Genomic DNA, 15,555 nt, shown 5'->3' on the forward strand with positions numbered 1-15,555 from the left:
ACGCATAGTTAACCTTGCTCGTGAGTATGGCCGTAATCAATCGGATATCTTCTGAGGGCAAGACTTTCCTTGCCGGGGGACGGACCGCGGTCAACAACAAAATGGAGAGGCTTCTTCTATTATGGATTAAAGAGAAGGAAATCGCCGGTGATATGTTCTAGTTTGAGAAAAGTTCCCGTTTAAGAAAATAAATCAATAAATTCTGCGGGTTGGTCTCTGCTCCCCTCCGCCTCCACCCAGCTCAAGTCGCGTCGCCCCAAAGGTAAATGTCATTTTTCCTTTGTATATGTTATTTAACTGTACAGTAGATTATGTTACTCAGTTTTAATATGTGTATAAAGTCGTGATGTTTTTACCTAAGGTTTTTGCACGCATTCACTAATTAACATAGGTTTGGATTGCCCGTCGTACGAGCAGTTCGAGTTATGAGCGTAGCCGCTGAACGGATTAAGTTCGTAACACGGGGGCCCACTGTATGTATATATGTGTGTGTGTGTGTGTGTGTGTGTGTGTGTGCAATTACCTTAAAAACGCCTGCAGATGGAGTTTTTTTCATCCCCTCTTTATGATTTATTGATATTAAAAAAAACAACTGTCATGACCCTTGGGGGCTGGCTGTATTTGTGTTGTTTTGTCTCCATTTGCAGGCATTTTTAGGTAATTGCACTTATTTTTTGTTGCTGTCAAACTGTTTCGATGCAACACGTCACTACAATGCTTGTCTGCTATTGGTCATCGTCTCCTCACGAAGATGCTGGTCTGCTATTGGTCAGCCTCACTCATTTCATGTGGAATGGTTTATCTCTGTTCTATTGTGAGTGGTTACAAAACCGTATTTATAGTGCATTTTACTGCTTAATTCAAACTTGAATGGGTTAGCCTTAGGTCCCAAGATTGCTAGTGATGTTAAAGAGAGAAGATGATGATTTATTTGGATATGCATAAAAAGCACCACTTGAAGATAAATAAATCCTTTCTATATTTTTTATTTATGTTTTCTGATTTTATACATGTAAATTATATATATGTAGCACTTACTATACTATTGAATATGTATGTACAATTTTGATGTTTTAGGTTTGGATTGCCCGCGAATATATATATATATATATATATATATATATATATATATATATATATATATATATATAAACATGTATACATACATATGTGTGTGTTTTCTTTGGAATGTCTAAGATAGATCGATATATAGGTGCAAAGATACAAAGCTCTGCTGCATATACAAAACTAACATTCCAGGTTCTGAGGTGATTTTCAACTTGGTCTTGGTGTGACTGTCACCTTGTACTTGGCTGGTTGAAGGACCACGCCAAATTTCCCCTCTAACAAAGGAGGTGGTTGGCCTGGCGGTGTAGAAAATGTGAAGCGTTGGAGAATCCAGGACAGGAAGATGAAAAGTTCCATCTTGGCTAAGGCCTCACCAAGACACACCCTGACCCCGGCCCCAAACGGCATGTAGCTGGATGATGGGTTGATCAGACCAGTGCCTTCATTATTCAAAAACCGACCTTTAGTGTGGGGAACATGGGGGGGGGGGTTACTCATTTGACACAAAAGATGAAGAAAACCAACCATCCATTCTCGCACCCAATCACACCTAAGGACAATTTAGAGAGGGGTTGATGTCAAACATGCAGCTCGTGGGCTGGTTATGGCCTAAACAGGTTTAATCTGGCCCACAAGATGATTTTGTAAAGTATAAAAGTGAGATATTTTTTTTCTAAAGAACAACTTGAAATGTTTTATGATTAATAGTAATGCCAGTTTTTGTCATTATTAGTGATATTGCATTTGTACTATTTTGGACAGTATTAAACAGAATAATAAATCTGAAGTTGCTGTTTCATATAAATGTATACCATGTTTTATTTGTCCAGCCCACTTGTTAATAGAGTTTCCTATGTGCGGCCTACAATCTAAAACGAGTTTGACAACTCTGATTTCATGTGTGACCATTTAGAGCAGGCATGTCCAAACCCGCTCCTCGAGGGCCACCCATCCTGCATGGTTTTGATGTTTCCGTCATCCAATGCAGTTGATTCAAATGATCGGGTTTGTTGTCAGGCTTCCGCTGAGCTTGCTGATGAGCTGATCATTTGAATCAGGTGTGGTAGGAGGACAGAAACCTCCAAAACATGTCGCCTGAAGGACTGGGTTTGGACATGCCTGATTAAGAGCATGCAATACACCTTCCATGCATGTTTTTGGAAGCGTGTCCCTCGCCTACTGCCCGTACACAGCTCTACCGAGCCGCTCCTTGAACATAAGTGACAATAATTATCTCAAAGGCATAGAAAAAAAATACCGTATTTTCCGGACTATAAGCCGCACCAGTATATAAGCCGCAGCAGCAAAAATTGAGCAAAAAAACATCTTTTGCCACAGATAAGCCGCAATGGACTATAAGCCATTTTGTTTTTTTACTACAGTATATCTTTTTTTAATTGTCTACCAGCTGCAACATCCTCTCTTTAACAGACTGAACATGCCTGTATGTTTAGTCCCAACATTATATTTATAGAAAATCGATCGATATTACCTACATATCACCAACAGAATACTGCAGTTAAATAGCAGTTCAAACTTGAAGTCAACACTTGGATAGCATTCTGTCTCCCATTGTTTAATTGATAGATTAATTTAGTGAAGATTGCACACACAGCACATAAATAATATATACAATCATAAATACGATCATATATACTGTATACCGTACATCAAATGTATACGTCACAAAATTTTATACACGATACTATTCAATGAAGACTTTTTAAAAAATATTTTTAATATATTTTGAAACTCTTTTTGAGCACTGCCATTGATTCACATCCTTTGAGTTCTATCTACCTAGTTGTTTCATGAACTGACTCCTTGAACACATTTGCTTGACCAGTGGAAAAAAACTGCAGATAAGCCGCACTGGACTAAAAGCCGCAGGGCTCAAATCATGAGGAAAAAGTTGCGGCTTATAGTCCGAAAAATCGATAATGGTGATCTTTGAATCTTGAAAAAAATATATATTTTACTTTTAAAGTACATTTCAGAGCTTGTCCTTTTACTTTTGAGTAGATTTTTGGTTCAGCACTTTTACTTTTTTAGTTTTACTCAAGTAAATCTGTGTACTTTGCCCATCACTGCAGTAGTCACACATGGTATATTTACAAAAAAAAAGGTCACAAAGAACCAAATATATGTATTTTACAACCTCTATTTAGCTTAAAGGGTCCATACCAAGAAATGTCAACTTTTTGGAGATTTAACTATGTCCCAATGTTAAATTCACACCACTAACACAAAGTGTTATTTTCCTTCATTGATGTCTTTCAAAGCTTTGCTTGCTTATTTTGCACTCACAGCAGCCCCGCCTAAGCAGATAAATATGAATTGAATGACGACCGAAGAATTTCATACCTCCCCCTTATTGCCTGTGCAGAATATACCCTGACTGCATCCATGTACTAGTTTTGATTTGCCTTCAGGGCTGAGGAGGAGAGATTTTGAACAGTCGGCCAAGTAAACAGCAACATTTAATTGCAAGTTACAACACTTTGCTGTAGAAAATGCTTAAGTGGTGAAAATGTGTGGGAGCACACAGCTGGACAATCAATGTCGGGTGGAACCATTGTGAATACAGTACTGGGTTCCCACGGGGTCTGATTTGATATAACGCGTGTTAGTGAGAGCAGTCAGTTGATGCCGTTTTGCTGTCTAATGTCAGTAAAAGGCCTGTTTTTGACTTTTAACAGTCTTCAGACTCGTAAGGATGAGCGATCAAGATGATGGTTGGATGAATGTTTTGTAGCATCTTGCGTAACACTGACGATTTATGTAAGATAAACTAATGATAAACTGGCTGATGCATTAGTGCAACAGCATTGTTTCATGTACTCTAACTGCTAATTTTCAAGATGCCTACTTTTCCAGACACCACGGTGCCTCTCCTTATCTCGTATGTACTGTATATGTGTGTGTGTGTTGAAAACAATGATAAGGTCGCGGCCGGAATGTTAAGGTCGAGGCCTGGACCGTAGATTATCTGCAAGTTTTGCCACGTCCTGCGACGGTTGGAATGTGAGACCCCCACACCTCAGCAACAGTTTTTCTAATAAAAAGGCTGCAGCCCGAAAGCTCAGAGAGAGAGAGACTTTGCAACGAGGCTGACTCGGTCACGCTCTCTTTCGAGCTCTCCCCACTGCAGTGGTAAAACTTAATCTCTGACTCCTGTGTTGTTATTTACACCGCTCCTTGGGTCATTTGTGGGGTATCGAGCCCACTTAAAACCCAACAATTTACCAACCTTATGTATTGTTTTGACCACGTTCACTAAAAGATATGATTGTTGGGCATTGAATTCCATTAAAGTAAATGATCATATTTAAGTGAAAAAGATGCATGGAATCCTTCTCTGAATCAAAATCAAAGTGAAGCAGATCAAATGGGTTGAAGAAATCTGAGTTGCTAAACAGTCCTAGTAGTTTTATCTAAATCTGGTAAATGCTGTAGGAATTTGAAAACATTTTACATGTGCCTTCTACCTTTTTAAGGGACCAAAAGTAATTGAACAAATGGCTACTAAGCTGTTCCATTGCTTGGTGTGCCACATTCCCCCGCCCTTACATATAAAAGGTTTAAATGTTGTATATTCATTTGTATTCTGTTGAAAGTCATCTCTCAATTTCAAGTCCAAAGAACTGTCATTATCAGTGAAGCAGGCAATCATTGGCTATAAAATCAAAACAATCTTATCAGAGAAAAAGCAAAAACATCAGGGGCTCGATTTCGCGAGAACGGCAAGCAATATACTGAGTATAGAAATCATTTATAGGTCCTCGGTTTGGTGCGACACGTCCATTCTACCGTGTTTAGGGTGGTGTTGCGCTAGCTTAGGCGTATCGGCGCGCATGTGGTTGAACCCTGTTGTACCAATCATTCGGTCGCAGAGAGTAGAATGTCCTTCAGCGTGTAACAAACACATCTTTAATTTCATGCCAGCGCAGGTCTATTTCAGTGTTTTTGTGCATTTGGTAGAGCGGCGATGTGCCACTGGCAGCGGCCTGTGCACCTCTGCAAAATGCGAATATTCAATCAATCTAAAAATGGATGATTTTGAAAGAAAATAACACTAACTCAAAGATGTGACTCCTCTACATGTAAAGTCATTCGTAGATCAAGGGCGTCAAACTGATTTTTATCGTGGGCCACGTTGTACTTATAGTGTCTGTTAGAGGGCCGGAATAATGCTAAAAATAGTCTAAAAAAGCTTCCATTTTAACGTACCCCTTTAATTTCTCTAAAATCCAGAAAATGTAGGACTTAAAAGTAGAAAAACACGTGTCTAATAAAGGCCGTTTTTGCCGGTTTACATTTTTACCTAGTTTTGAATACAGAGGCCGATAAAAACTGTTCAAAAGATAGATCGGGAACAGAAAATGGTTATTTTTGAAGACAATCTGCAAGTTTAGCAAGAAACTTGACATCAAATCAGCATTTGGCGGGCCACGTAAAATGATGTGGCGGGCTGGTTGTGGCCCCTGGGCCTTGAGTTTGACACCTGTGCCGTAGATAATGCAAGTTAAAGAATTGCACACAAACAAAAACACCATTTTGTCATTTCACGATTGAAAATTGCAACGGAAGGAGGTTTCGTGATCTAATTCCTGGAAGACAAAAACAAATGTCTCAGTTTTTGTTGTCCAACAAGTCTCTGAAATGTCTACACATCTCGGGGTAGTCAAGGGATCGTTGGATCCTGTGGACAGCTGATATTTCCTCCACAGGTATGTTATTTTGTCACATTTATTTTCTTACCCCCGTCACTCCAGTTCACACAATGCATTCCTGCGCTTTTGAAAAAAGGGAGATGAAATGGCATCCCAGCGCTTCATTACACACCTGCAGTATCTACACATTCTAGTGTCCAACTCAAAAAGCCAGTGCTGGGCCGACTGTCAACAAGGTAGGTTGCGTTGTACAATTTCTCAAATCAACCATCTAGTACTGTGGACATACTGTACTGTATATTGATAAAGTGCTATATATGTGTGTTACTATAGATTGAACTGATTACCATGTGTTGTTGTCGTTCGCTGATCATTTTCACTTCTCTGGCACGTTTACATTATTCTTATAAAATACAGATTGGACAAAAATATCCCAAGGCCTGTAAACTAATGTGTGGAAGTGGGAACTAATTCTCCAAGTACTACATGCATAAAAAATATTTTGCACTACATGATATTTGCACTATATTATTATCACCATTGTTTCTGTTGTTTTATTGTATTATTGTATGTTTTGTTATTTATTTTTGGCTCGAACGTGAAATGTTAGTCAGCTACTTGGAGAGTGAACGAAATAAGAATTTCATTGTGTGGTAAAAATACTATTCATATGAAAATAAAATGCTTTTTAACAAGTCATATATGCCTTTTTTTTTCTTAAAGGAAAAAACGAATCGGTTGTGGAAGGGTTAAGAAGAGGAAATAAAATGTTACACTTAACATGAAGCTCAGAGTATGCATTTAAAGCACGAGTTAGAAGACACATGAGTTGGAATACCGAAATGTATGTCAATGTCAATAGAAATAACCTGACTGTACATACTGCGAATACATTTTCATGTATGTCATTTACTGACAAAGGGAGGCTTAATAGGCAGATTCCTTTTAGTTTGTTGATTAGTTTTTGTGAACATAAAATGTCAATGAGGTATGTGACTTCTAAGTTTTTATTTCTCCCCGAATTTTCTTTTATTGCTAAAGCCTTCTTCTGATGCTGCTTTTACAAGGGGCCGCTGTAAAAAAGATGAAAGATTTGACTAGGATGTGACATTGTTCCACTCTTCCCCCTGACTGCAGCACTCTTACTATGTGCTTTATTAGCATCAGATGCATCAGTTACATACTGTATCATACGATTTGTTGCCTGAAGGTTGTGTCTCACCTGGGTCAAAGAGTTCGGGGTGTTTCCACTCTTTTTCGTCATAGTGCAGTGCCCACAGGTTGATGATGACTCTGGTCCCCTTTTGCACTTTGTAATTGCCAATGCTAGAAAATAAAAGCATACACACACTTAAACATTCATCTATCTTAACCGATTATCCTCACGAGATTTCCTATCATGTCTTTGAAAAGTTGGCGAGGGAACACACACTTTACTGGTTGCTGGGCACACAAAGATAAACAACACACAATTTAGAGTGCCCAAGTCACCTAGCATGCATTTTTTTTTTTTTATGGAATGTAGGAGAAAACCAAAGAGTCCAGAAAAAAAACTCACATGGGCACCTGGAAATTCACACAAGAAATGTGAGGCAAACGAGCTAAGCAGTCTCCCACCGTGCCATCCTACAATTAAAATATTGACTTAAAATGCAAACTGAAAAAGAAAAGAAAATTGGACTTATTTTGACTGCAGCATTTATTTTGGGTCCTTTTTTAATCTTTCCTCAGACAAATGGACACCTCCCATGTACAGCCTTTTTCTCATTCTGTATGTTTGTCTACTGGACTATAGTTTGTTTTCCGTTATTTTACAAAAGCATGCATTGAGTTGTTTTGCGTTTTTGGAGGAGGACTATTGCTTGAAATGTGCAGTGCCCAGGTTCTATTATTGTTATTTGTGCCAAGGCTGTCCAGTTTTGGTTTGGGATTTTGAATCTTATTGTTTGACTGTTAATTTAGTTTTTAATTCAAACCACCATTCACACTCACACACCTATGAGCAATTTAGAGTGTCCAATTGACATACTATCCATGTTTTTGGAATATGGGAAGAAACTGGAGTGCCCAGAGAAAACTCATGAGGGGAGGGGGAAAACATGCAAACTTCACATGCAGGCCAAAGCTGGGAGTGAATCCACAACCTCTGCATGTGATGCGGACGTGCTAACCAGTCTGTCACCATGCACGCTTAATACGACCAATTTTCATACAGGTAGGCTTCAAGGAGCCTCACAGTTCAGGGATCCGTGTTCAAATGCCCCTCACTTCGGCCTAACAGACATAGCAGCCTCCAGAGTAATATAATTTAATGATAACTACACCTATGATTATATTTAAAACATACTGCTGATTGTTAAGAACACATGTATTTGCAAGTTTTTTTAAATTCATAGTCATTTAATATGTTTGTTTTTAATGAAAATCTTACACATTGTCCCTTTAAAAAGGGGAAGTCAAGTAAAGGAATAAAAAATCTAATCAAATAGTATGGCTTATGCAGCCCCACTAATCTAAACATAGTATAGTTATTAGTATTGTGTTTGATGAATATGAGTTTGCCAAATCCACCATTTTTTTTATTTATTTATATATTTTTTAATCCATATCTTGTGGAGCAGCTGTTTTGCCACCTGTTGTGACATCACACTTGTTCAAGGCCAGGGTAACAACCAAGCACAGCTCAGCTTGTGACTATCACATGACCAAACTCAGAAAACAGATGTTTTTTCTAATTTCATTAAAATATGTGGAAAATATGACATTTATTTTAGCTGGGTAAAACAATTGTATTTTCTGAATGTCGCAAAATTAGCCCCAAAATAGTGTTGACTGTACCTTGTGTCCTGTAGGGCCACATGAGGAATGAGGAGAGGGGAAACTGGGCGGATCCGCAACACCTCCCTGATGGTGGCCTCAAGGTAAGGCAGATTGCCTCTGTCACTGAGGAGGGGATTCCGTTCTCTCCCTAACTTGCTGTCCAATTCCTCCTGGATGCGTGTCTGCACCTGAACGGCCAGTGACGATTTCAGGGAAACATATAACCAAACTTACACATTCACTTACCCTGCACCAACTAAAAACCTGACAATAAATTTTCGTAGTCAGAAAACAGACAGAACAGGTCAACCGGGCTCCAAGTGCGATTGAGCAAGGCCAGCCTAGACCCAAACTCAAGTAAAAATCTTCATGGTGACACTGAATTAGGCACAGGTGACACTTGGATTTGAAAACTACACATTTGGGAATCTGATCCCGAATTTGAAAGAACACCAATTGAAAAGCTATTTTATAAATCTAAAGGACAGGTGGAAAGTAGTTGTCCTTTTAAGATGGTGTGCACACTATAACGGTCAATGAAAACGTCCTCCAATGACACGTATAGAGGCTCCTAAAAGAGCGGTTAAACTAAAAGTTATGGTAGTAAACTACCATATAACCATTCTTTTCATCCTGAATTCCAACACTTCTTTATTGACAAGTATTACCTCAGGGTGATAGATGAGGTAGATGATAGCCCATCTGAGGACAGTGATGGTGGTTTCCACCCCGGCTCCAAAGATGTCCCCCACTGTCATAAGGATGTGATCATCCGTCAGGCCCAAAGCCTCGGAACTCATCTCTGCCGTGTTGTTGTTCTCTGCGCTGCGCTTCGCTCTGAGTAGAGCGTCGATCAGATCTCTCTGCAAATTGTCACTGTATTGTGCCTGGGGGTCAACATATAGAACACACAGCACACAGTATTAGCGCTGGTTGATCTTGTTGTGCTAGCTAGTTAACACGGCTGCTACAGATATGCATTACTGTACTTTTATTTTTTTTTTTATGTTAACCTTTGATTAGATGGATTAGATTGATTAGCCTCTTAAAATGAAAGATATGTGATTAACTAAAGCAAGAGAACGTGCCGCAATGTTGGTCAAGTGTTTTTGTGATTTTTGAGTTTGTCTGTGATCTAATTATTTAACTGGCAAATGAGCATATATTCCTCCTCTTGTTGTGACTGCCACTGCCAGTCGCCATAGCCTGTCAGTTACAGTTGATTTCTCATTGGATGTAATACATAAGATAAACACAATTATAGCTGCTGAATGGAAAGATAGATAGAACCAGGTTTTATTGAAAGGTGCATGTCATTTTAGTGCACACACTGAATGCGATGGCTTAGATAAAAGCCATGAGAAGTCTACTGTACCTTGTGTTCTTCATATTTTTTTTCTAGAAGTTTGTCACGGATTGAAACACATTGTTTCAGGAGACGTAGGTCTGCATTAGGAAAAACCTGTAAAGTCAAATGGTTGTTTTAAAAACATCACTACAAAATACGCTATCAATGTCTTTGTTTTCATTCCATAATTTAATAACATAATCTTGAACTTAGTACCGGTAATTTCAATGATATGACATGTTTTTTTCAATGCTTATCCTGTCCAGGGTCATGGGTGAGTTGGGGCTTATCTCAGCTGAGTTTGGCTTAAGTAGTACACTTCCGACTGGTTGACACTCAATGAGACACATTTAGAAAAACAACCAATCACATTAGCATAAATGGTCATTCTGGATTTGTAACCCTTTTTGTTCTGCACCGCCATACTCCAGTCCATTTTGGCCTGCGTCCTGCATGTTTTCTCAGTCTTTCTTTGCAACACACTTGATTGAAATTATTAGTTTCAAATGATTAGACTTTCAAATGATTAGACTTTGAAAAACATGCAGGACACAGGCCACTGTGGACTGGAGTTTGACGCTTCAGGACTAAGACTGAGCAGTATCAGGTGTGCATTTCTCACTTGAGCATTTCGACGCCACATTCAGCGCAACTCTCATATTATGTTTACTGACCTGCAACCACGGGAAGATATCCACCAGGCTGTCTTTGGCTACAGTGTCCACAATACCCTGGCTGTAAAGAAGTATGGCCTCAAACTCAGGATCTCCTATTGGGTATGTGGAGTTGAAACACAGTGAACAGATGACGTTTGTGACAACACGCGTCAGGTCGGGAGAAAAGTCCACAGCTGTCTCAGCAGCAGCTTTCTCTGACATGATGGAGCAAAGAGACTGGGCCTGTGTGCAGACTGAGGAAGAAGTGTCTGTTCAAAAAAACTCATCATTTTAAAATACTGTATGCACTCAAAGACTGTACACATTCTCCTCTACAATGACTGCATGAAAAACTGGAAAGAAATGAGAAAAATGAGAAATGAGGCCACACCTCTTCAGCTAAAAGCCGCATACACAATCATGGAAAGATGCAAGAGCCACTTTAAAATTCCTTGACTCAAGTTTCTTAAACACACTAACATCAATCGAGCAAGTAAGTATACAGTAAATTGTATATATTTTTTAGTTGATTTGAAAAACTGCTACATAGCAGCTTTCTGTTAAATTTAAGGTAAAGATTTTGGGGTGGCCAACAGCCCTTTACTGCGCTAGAATAGATCCACCAAACTGCAGTAAGCTTTCCATTTTTAAAACTGGTAACGGGACGATCAAGAATGTGATAGTTAATTTTTTGCATCTAAAATGATCCCTTATCCAAGCCGCTTATCCTCTCTGGGTTAGCATACCCCAGCTATCTTCGGGCAGTAGGTGGGGTACGCTCTGAATTTGTTGCCAACCAATTGCGGGGCACACAAAGACAACCAACCATTCACTCTCACAAACATAGCTATGGACAATTTGGAGTCTCCAATGTACCGACCATGCACGTTTGTGGGATGTGGAAGGAAATAGGAGCACCTGCAGAAAGCTCACCGAGCACAAGGAGAATATGAAAATTCCACACACTGCAAAATGTCCATTTTTAGAAAGTAAAAAAGGCTCATAATAAGAAATATATTCATTTTTTTGTCTGAAAAGGAAAAATATCTTGTATAGCAAAACAATCTTGAGAAAAAATTCTAATTTTTAAGACAATGAATTTAGCATTTTCTTTTAAAGTTATCTTTACTCAAAACATACTTTTTTTCTCATAATAAGATAAAAAGATGATTCTGAATGATCTTCAGCTTAAGACCAAGGCCATTTTTCTTCATTTAGGAAATGATAGCAAAAACAAAATCCTATTATAAGAACAGTGGGCCATAAGGGCCAGCAAGGGCTTCTCTGCTGGCCTAATATAACCTGACACTATCATAACTAAACTATAATAATTAAAATAACTATGATAAAAATATATTTCATTTTTAATTTATTTTTACTAAATATAAATATTTTATTTTCAAAAATATTCTCCATATTTAGTTGTTTTCGTGTCATTTATATCATTTGGTTACACTCCAACAAGTGCTGCCGTTTTAGTGTAGCGTTTTTAGCCAATTAGAATTCAGCTAACGTATATCGCCAGGCAGACTTCCAGGCAGACTTCATGTCTGCTTTAGCTGGGAGGCGCTCAGGCATTTGCTTTAACAAGTAGAAGGCTTCTGTGCAGTGTGCAATGACGTATTGTGGCCCATATTTTTGTTAGACAGGTGCAATAGCCAATTGAGTCATAAGATCGCCATCTAGAGGCCTCACGTCAGACATGACTTAACTGGACGCTCACTGCAGGAAGGCGGGGATATATTGGTCCACCATGTTTAACGGTGGAAGTGGTTAAATAAAGTTATTTTTAAAAAATGAAGAAAAATGAAAAAAAAAACATGTTGCTCAACCAGCTAACGTTAGCGTACATCAAAGCCAGACACGTAGATGTTTTTTTTTTTTTTTTCAAACACACAATGGCTGAAGAAGAGCAAGACGGACATTGGACCTTAGCAACTCTCAGCATTGGCATCCATGTCATTACAAAAATATTTATTATTGGAAACGAAACACGAAGACAAACTCCACAAGCAATTCATGAAAGTATTTCTGAGGAAAAAAAAAAAAAAGGATTTTGTACTGAAATAACTTGGGGACAGTCGTTTTGGCTAAGTTAACTTGTTTTTGTCATTTTATGTCATTCATATTCAATTGTCGTGTTCGGTTGGCTTTTGTTGTTATGGGGTTTTGGTCATGTTTCTGTTCCACTCGCGTCTGCCTTTATTGTCTGCGTTCTTTTTCGTTTGATTTCGTCCACCTGTGGTGATACTTTGTCCATCCAGTTTTGCCAGTGCTGCCTCATTTCCTTGTTAAAACTTCCTTTTTGAGCCACATATTTCTCAGTTTTCCTGCATGTTTTGGGTCCCGTTCCTTCCTCCTCCCAACTCAATCGACAATGCCCATGCAGACATGACACTTATGTTAAATTGCCAGTTGTAAATTAGCGTACAATCTATTTAAAGCTTGCCTGCCTGCACTAGGTGGTCTTCATAAAACTTCATGGACAAATCATTTTAATTTATTATGACTTATTCTAAGTTTTTGCACGTATGATAAGTTTAATTGGCGATGCCACTCGCTTCTGCCTTTATTGTCTGCATTCTCCTTAGTTGATTTCATCCACCTGTCTGGTGACACTTTGTCCACTTTTGTACACGGTTTGGTCCTGCATCATTTCCTTGTTAAAACTTCCTTTATTGAGCCACATGTTTCTCAGTTTTCCTGCACTTTTTGGGTCCCCTTCCTTCCTCCTTCCAAATCACCATGCCCAGACGTGACACTTATATTAAATTGACATTTGTAATTAGCGTACAATCTTGTTAAAGCTTGCCTGCTCTCGGTGGACTTCATAAAACTTTGTGGACAAATAATTTGAAATTATTATGACTTATTCTAAGTTTTGGCACGTGTAATGATAAATTTTGAATGCTGATGCGGGGTTATTGATGTTTAAATTCTCTGAAAAAAAGCCTGTGTACGTGCGTACGGGTGCACATGAGGGCTCCAATCACTGAAGGCCTAACTGTGAAATGCACTGACCGCCACTGAAGAATGGACTTACTCATAAGCATTGTTTTAAACATTTACAGTAAGATGACTATGTTTTCCTGTAATTTAAGTTAAATTACATGTAAGAACTATGTTTACTTAGTCTACTACATTGGAGTCATTGCTTTAAGTAATAAAATCATTAGAAATATTTTTGGGGATGATTTAAAACCTCAATTTTAAATGGTTGCAATTTTAAAGTCATAAGAAAATATTGTTTGCAGTTTTACAGCACATTAGGACAATTTGCATAAATCTAGCCTCAAATGAGGGGAAAAGATGTGTAAACTACATTTTGAAGGATTGATTGAGAATATATATATATATTTTTTTTTTTAACAGATTTTTACTGCTGGCTTGGCTCAGCTGCAAAGTGGTTACCTTCCGACTGAGAGAAACTGGGTTTAATCCCAACACCGGTGTGTTCCTGTTGAAGTGTCCTTGAGGAAGACACTGAACACCCAGTTGCTCCTGATGTTGTAAATTGCCATGAGTACCAAATGAGAAAAGTGCTATGTAAATGGAAGTCAATTTAAAATAAAAATAATTTTAAATTTCACCTCATATATAGCGCTATTTGCTTAAATTTAATTTGCAACTTGCTTAAATTAAGAATTTCTGACAGTTTTTTTTAACTCAAAAACCATTAAGAAAAAAGTGAATTAGGTTTTCGTGGCAAGAAGATAATTCTTACCCCATTGGCAGATTTTTTTTTTTTTGTCTAAAACAAGGGAATTCGCCTAATTTTATAAAATATTTTCCCTGTATTTCTTCTGGCACTTTTTGCAGTGTACAGGAAGACAGGAGCCAGGGGTGAACACCCCACCTCCACATGTGAGTGGGACGTGCTAACTGTTAACCAGTCTGCCACTGTACCCTTCTAAATCCATATTATCTTGAAAATGTTTCAAAGAGAAATTGTAACTTGGCATATTTAAAACAGTTCTACAGTATATAGACCAAATGATCAATAATAATGGCATATTTTTTTGACACGTTCCTACTTTTTTTTTTTTTTTAAACCTGCCTTGTCCCCATGTAGAATGCCATTTTTTAGTATGCAAGTCAAATTCCACTGGGAAATGCCTGTAAATGGCTCCCAGGCTGTAGTTTGGACATTGGTGATAGAGAGTAACTAAAACACTACTCACTTATTTTCTCAAGTGAGGCAGAGCCTTGTCCAAACATGTGGAGAGCTCCATGGACAAGTTTCCTGTGGAACTTCCAGGTAGCACTGTAGTCTCCAAACGCGATGTCTTTGCCATCTCTTGTCAGCACATCCGTGGTTACCTTTATCCCATGGACAGGAACATCAAATAATACATGTGTGCAAGGAAAGAAGTGTGCTCATTCACAGTATTTTTGCAAAGGTGGTCATGATCATAGAAGATGAGGTGTACTCACAGTTCTTGGTCTGCCCGCAAATATTTTGCCCTTCTTTAACAGCACCTCTTTGGCATGTGAATACTGGTTGACAACGATGACTCTGTGTGAACCCATCATGAGTGAATATGTCTGACCGTATTTCTCCTGGAGTTTCTTGAAAAGCACATGAGGCGGATGTTCACTTCGTAGACTCAGCAGACTACCGATGAACGGGAACGATGGGAGGCATGGGAGCTGCTGGAGGCCATGCTTGGACCTTCTTAATCTTAACTTCAAAATTAAAACACTCAGGCCCATGAAAAAACACACAAAGCCACATAGATTCCAATCCATTTTTGAGTCTTAAGATCTGCTCGGAAGAAATAGCTTTGGTGGAGAGAGGCCCTGAGCTGTAGCGGAACACCTTTTTAAGCAGCTCCTTCAATGTCACATCCTTGAAACTGTGCCAGGTTAAACAAAATAAAACAGCACTGAATGCATGATCATGAAAAGATGTTCTGCAGTACATGTGTTACATTTATTTAAAAAAGGATGGCTGTTTAAAAATATAATATAAATGTTTATTAAAAAATAT

At 38.5% G+C, this 15,555-nt stretch overlaps 2 protein-coding genes across 3 annotated transcripts in view; one reads left to right on the top strand and one right to left on the bottom strand.

Annotated features, from left to right (window-relative positions):
- ctu2 (cytosolic thiouridylase subunit 2 homolog (S. pombe)) overlaps nucleotides 1-1,855 on the top strand; it is a 28,742-nt gene extending 26,887 nt beyond the window's left edge. The window contains exon 16 of the mRNA XM_088420802.1: nucleotides 1-1,855. This exon is cut by the window's left edge and continues 1,291 nt beyond it. The gene's annotated coding sequence lies outside the window, so the exon portion shown is untranslated.
- Nucleotides 971-15,345, bottom strand: cyp17a1 (cytochrome P450, family 17, subfamily A, polypeptide 1). Of its 2 annotated transcripts, none has more exons than XM_088420800.1 (8): nucleotides 15,000-15,345; nucleotides 14,747-14,885; nucleotides 10,584-10,678; nucleotides 9,937-10,023; nucleotides 9,230-9,448; nucleotides 8,580-8,749; nucleotides 6,964-7,067; nucleotides 971-1,529 (listed from the first exon to the last, which is right to left on the bottom strand). In XM_088420800.1, the coding sequence occupies exons 1-8, from the start codon at nucleotides 15,312-15,314 to the stop codon at nucleotides 1,276-1,278; spliced, it is 1,383 nt and encodes a 460-aa protein (XP_088276926.1). In that variant the 5' UTR covers nucleotides 15,315-15,345; the 3' UTR covers nucleotides 971-1,275. The 2 variants fall into 2 exon arrangements, with proteins under 2 accessions (XP_088276926.1, XP_088276925.1); XM_088420799.1 differs by having other exon boundaries at nucleotides 971-1,508; nucleotides 10,584-10,819.
- Nucleotides 15,346-15,555: the final 210 nt, after the last annotated feature.

This window comes from Hippichthys cyanospilos, chromosome 8 (genome assembly GCF_059441005.1).
Source record: "Hippichthys cyanospilos isolate Australia breed blue-spotted pipefish chromosome 8, RoL_Hcya_1.0, whole genome shotgun sequence".
Classification (NCBI taxonomy): domain Eukaryota; kingdom Metazoa; phylum Chordata; class Actinopteri; order Syngnathiformes; family Syngnathidae; genus Hippichthys; species Hippichthys cyanospilos.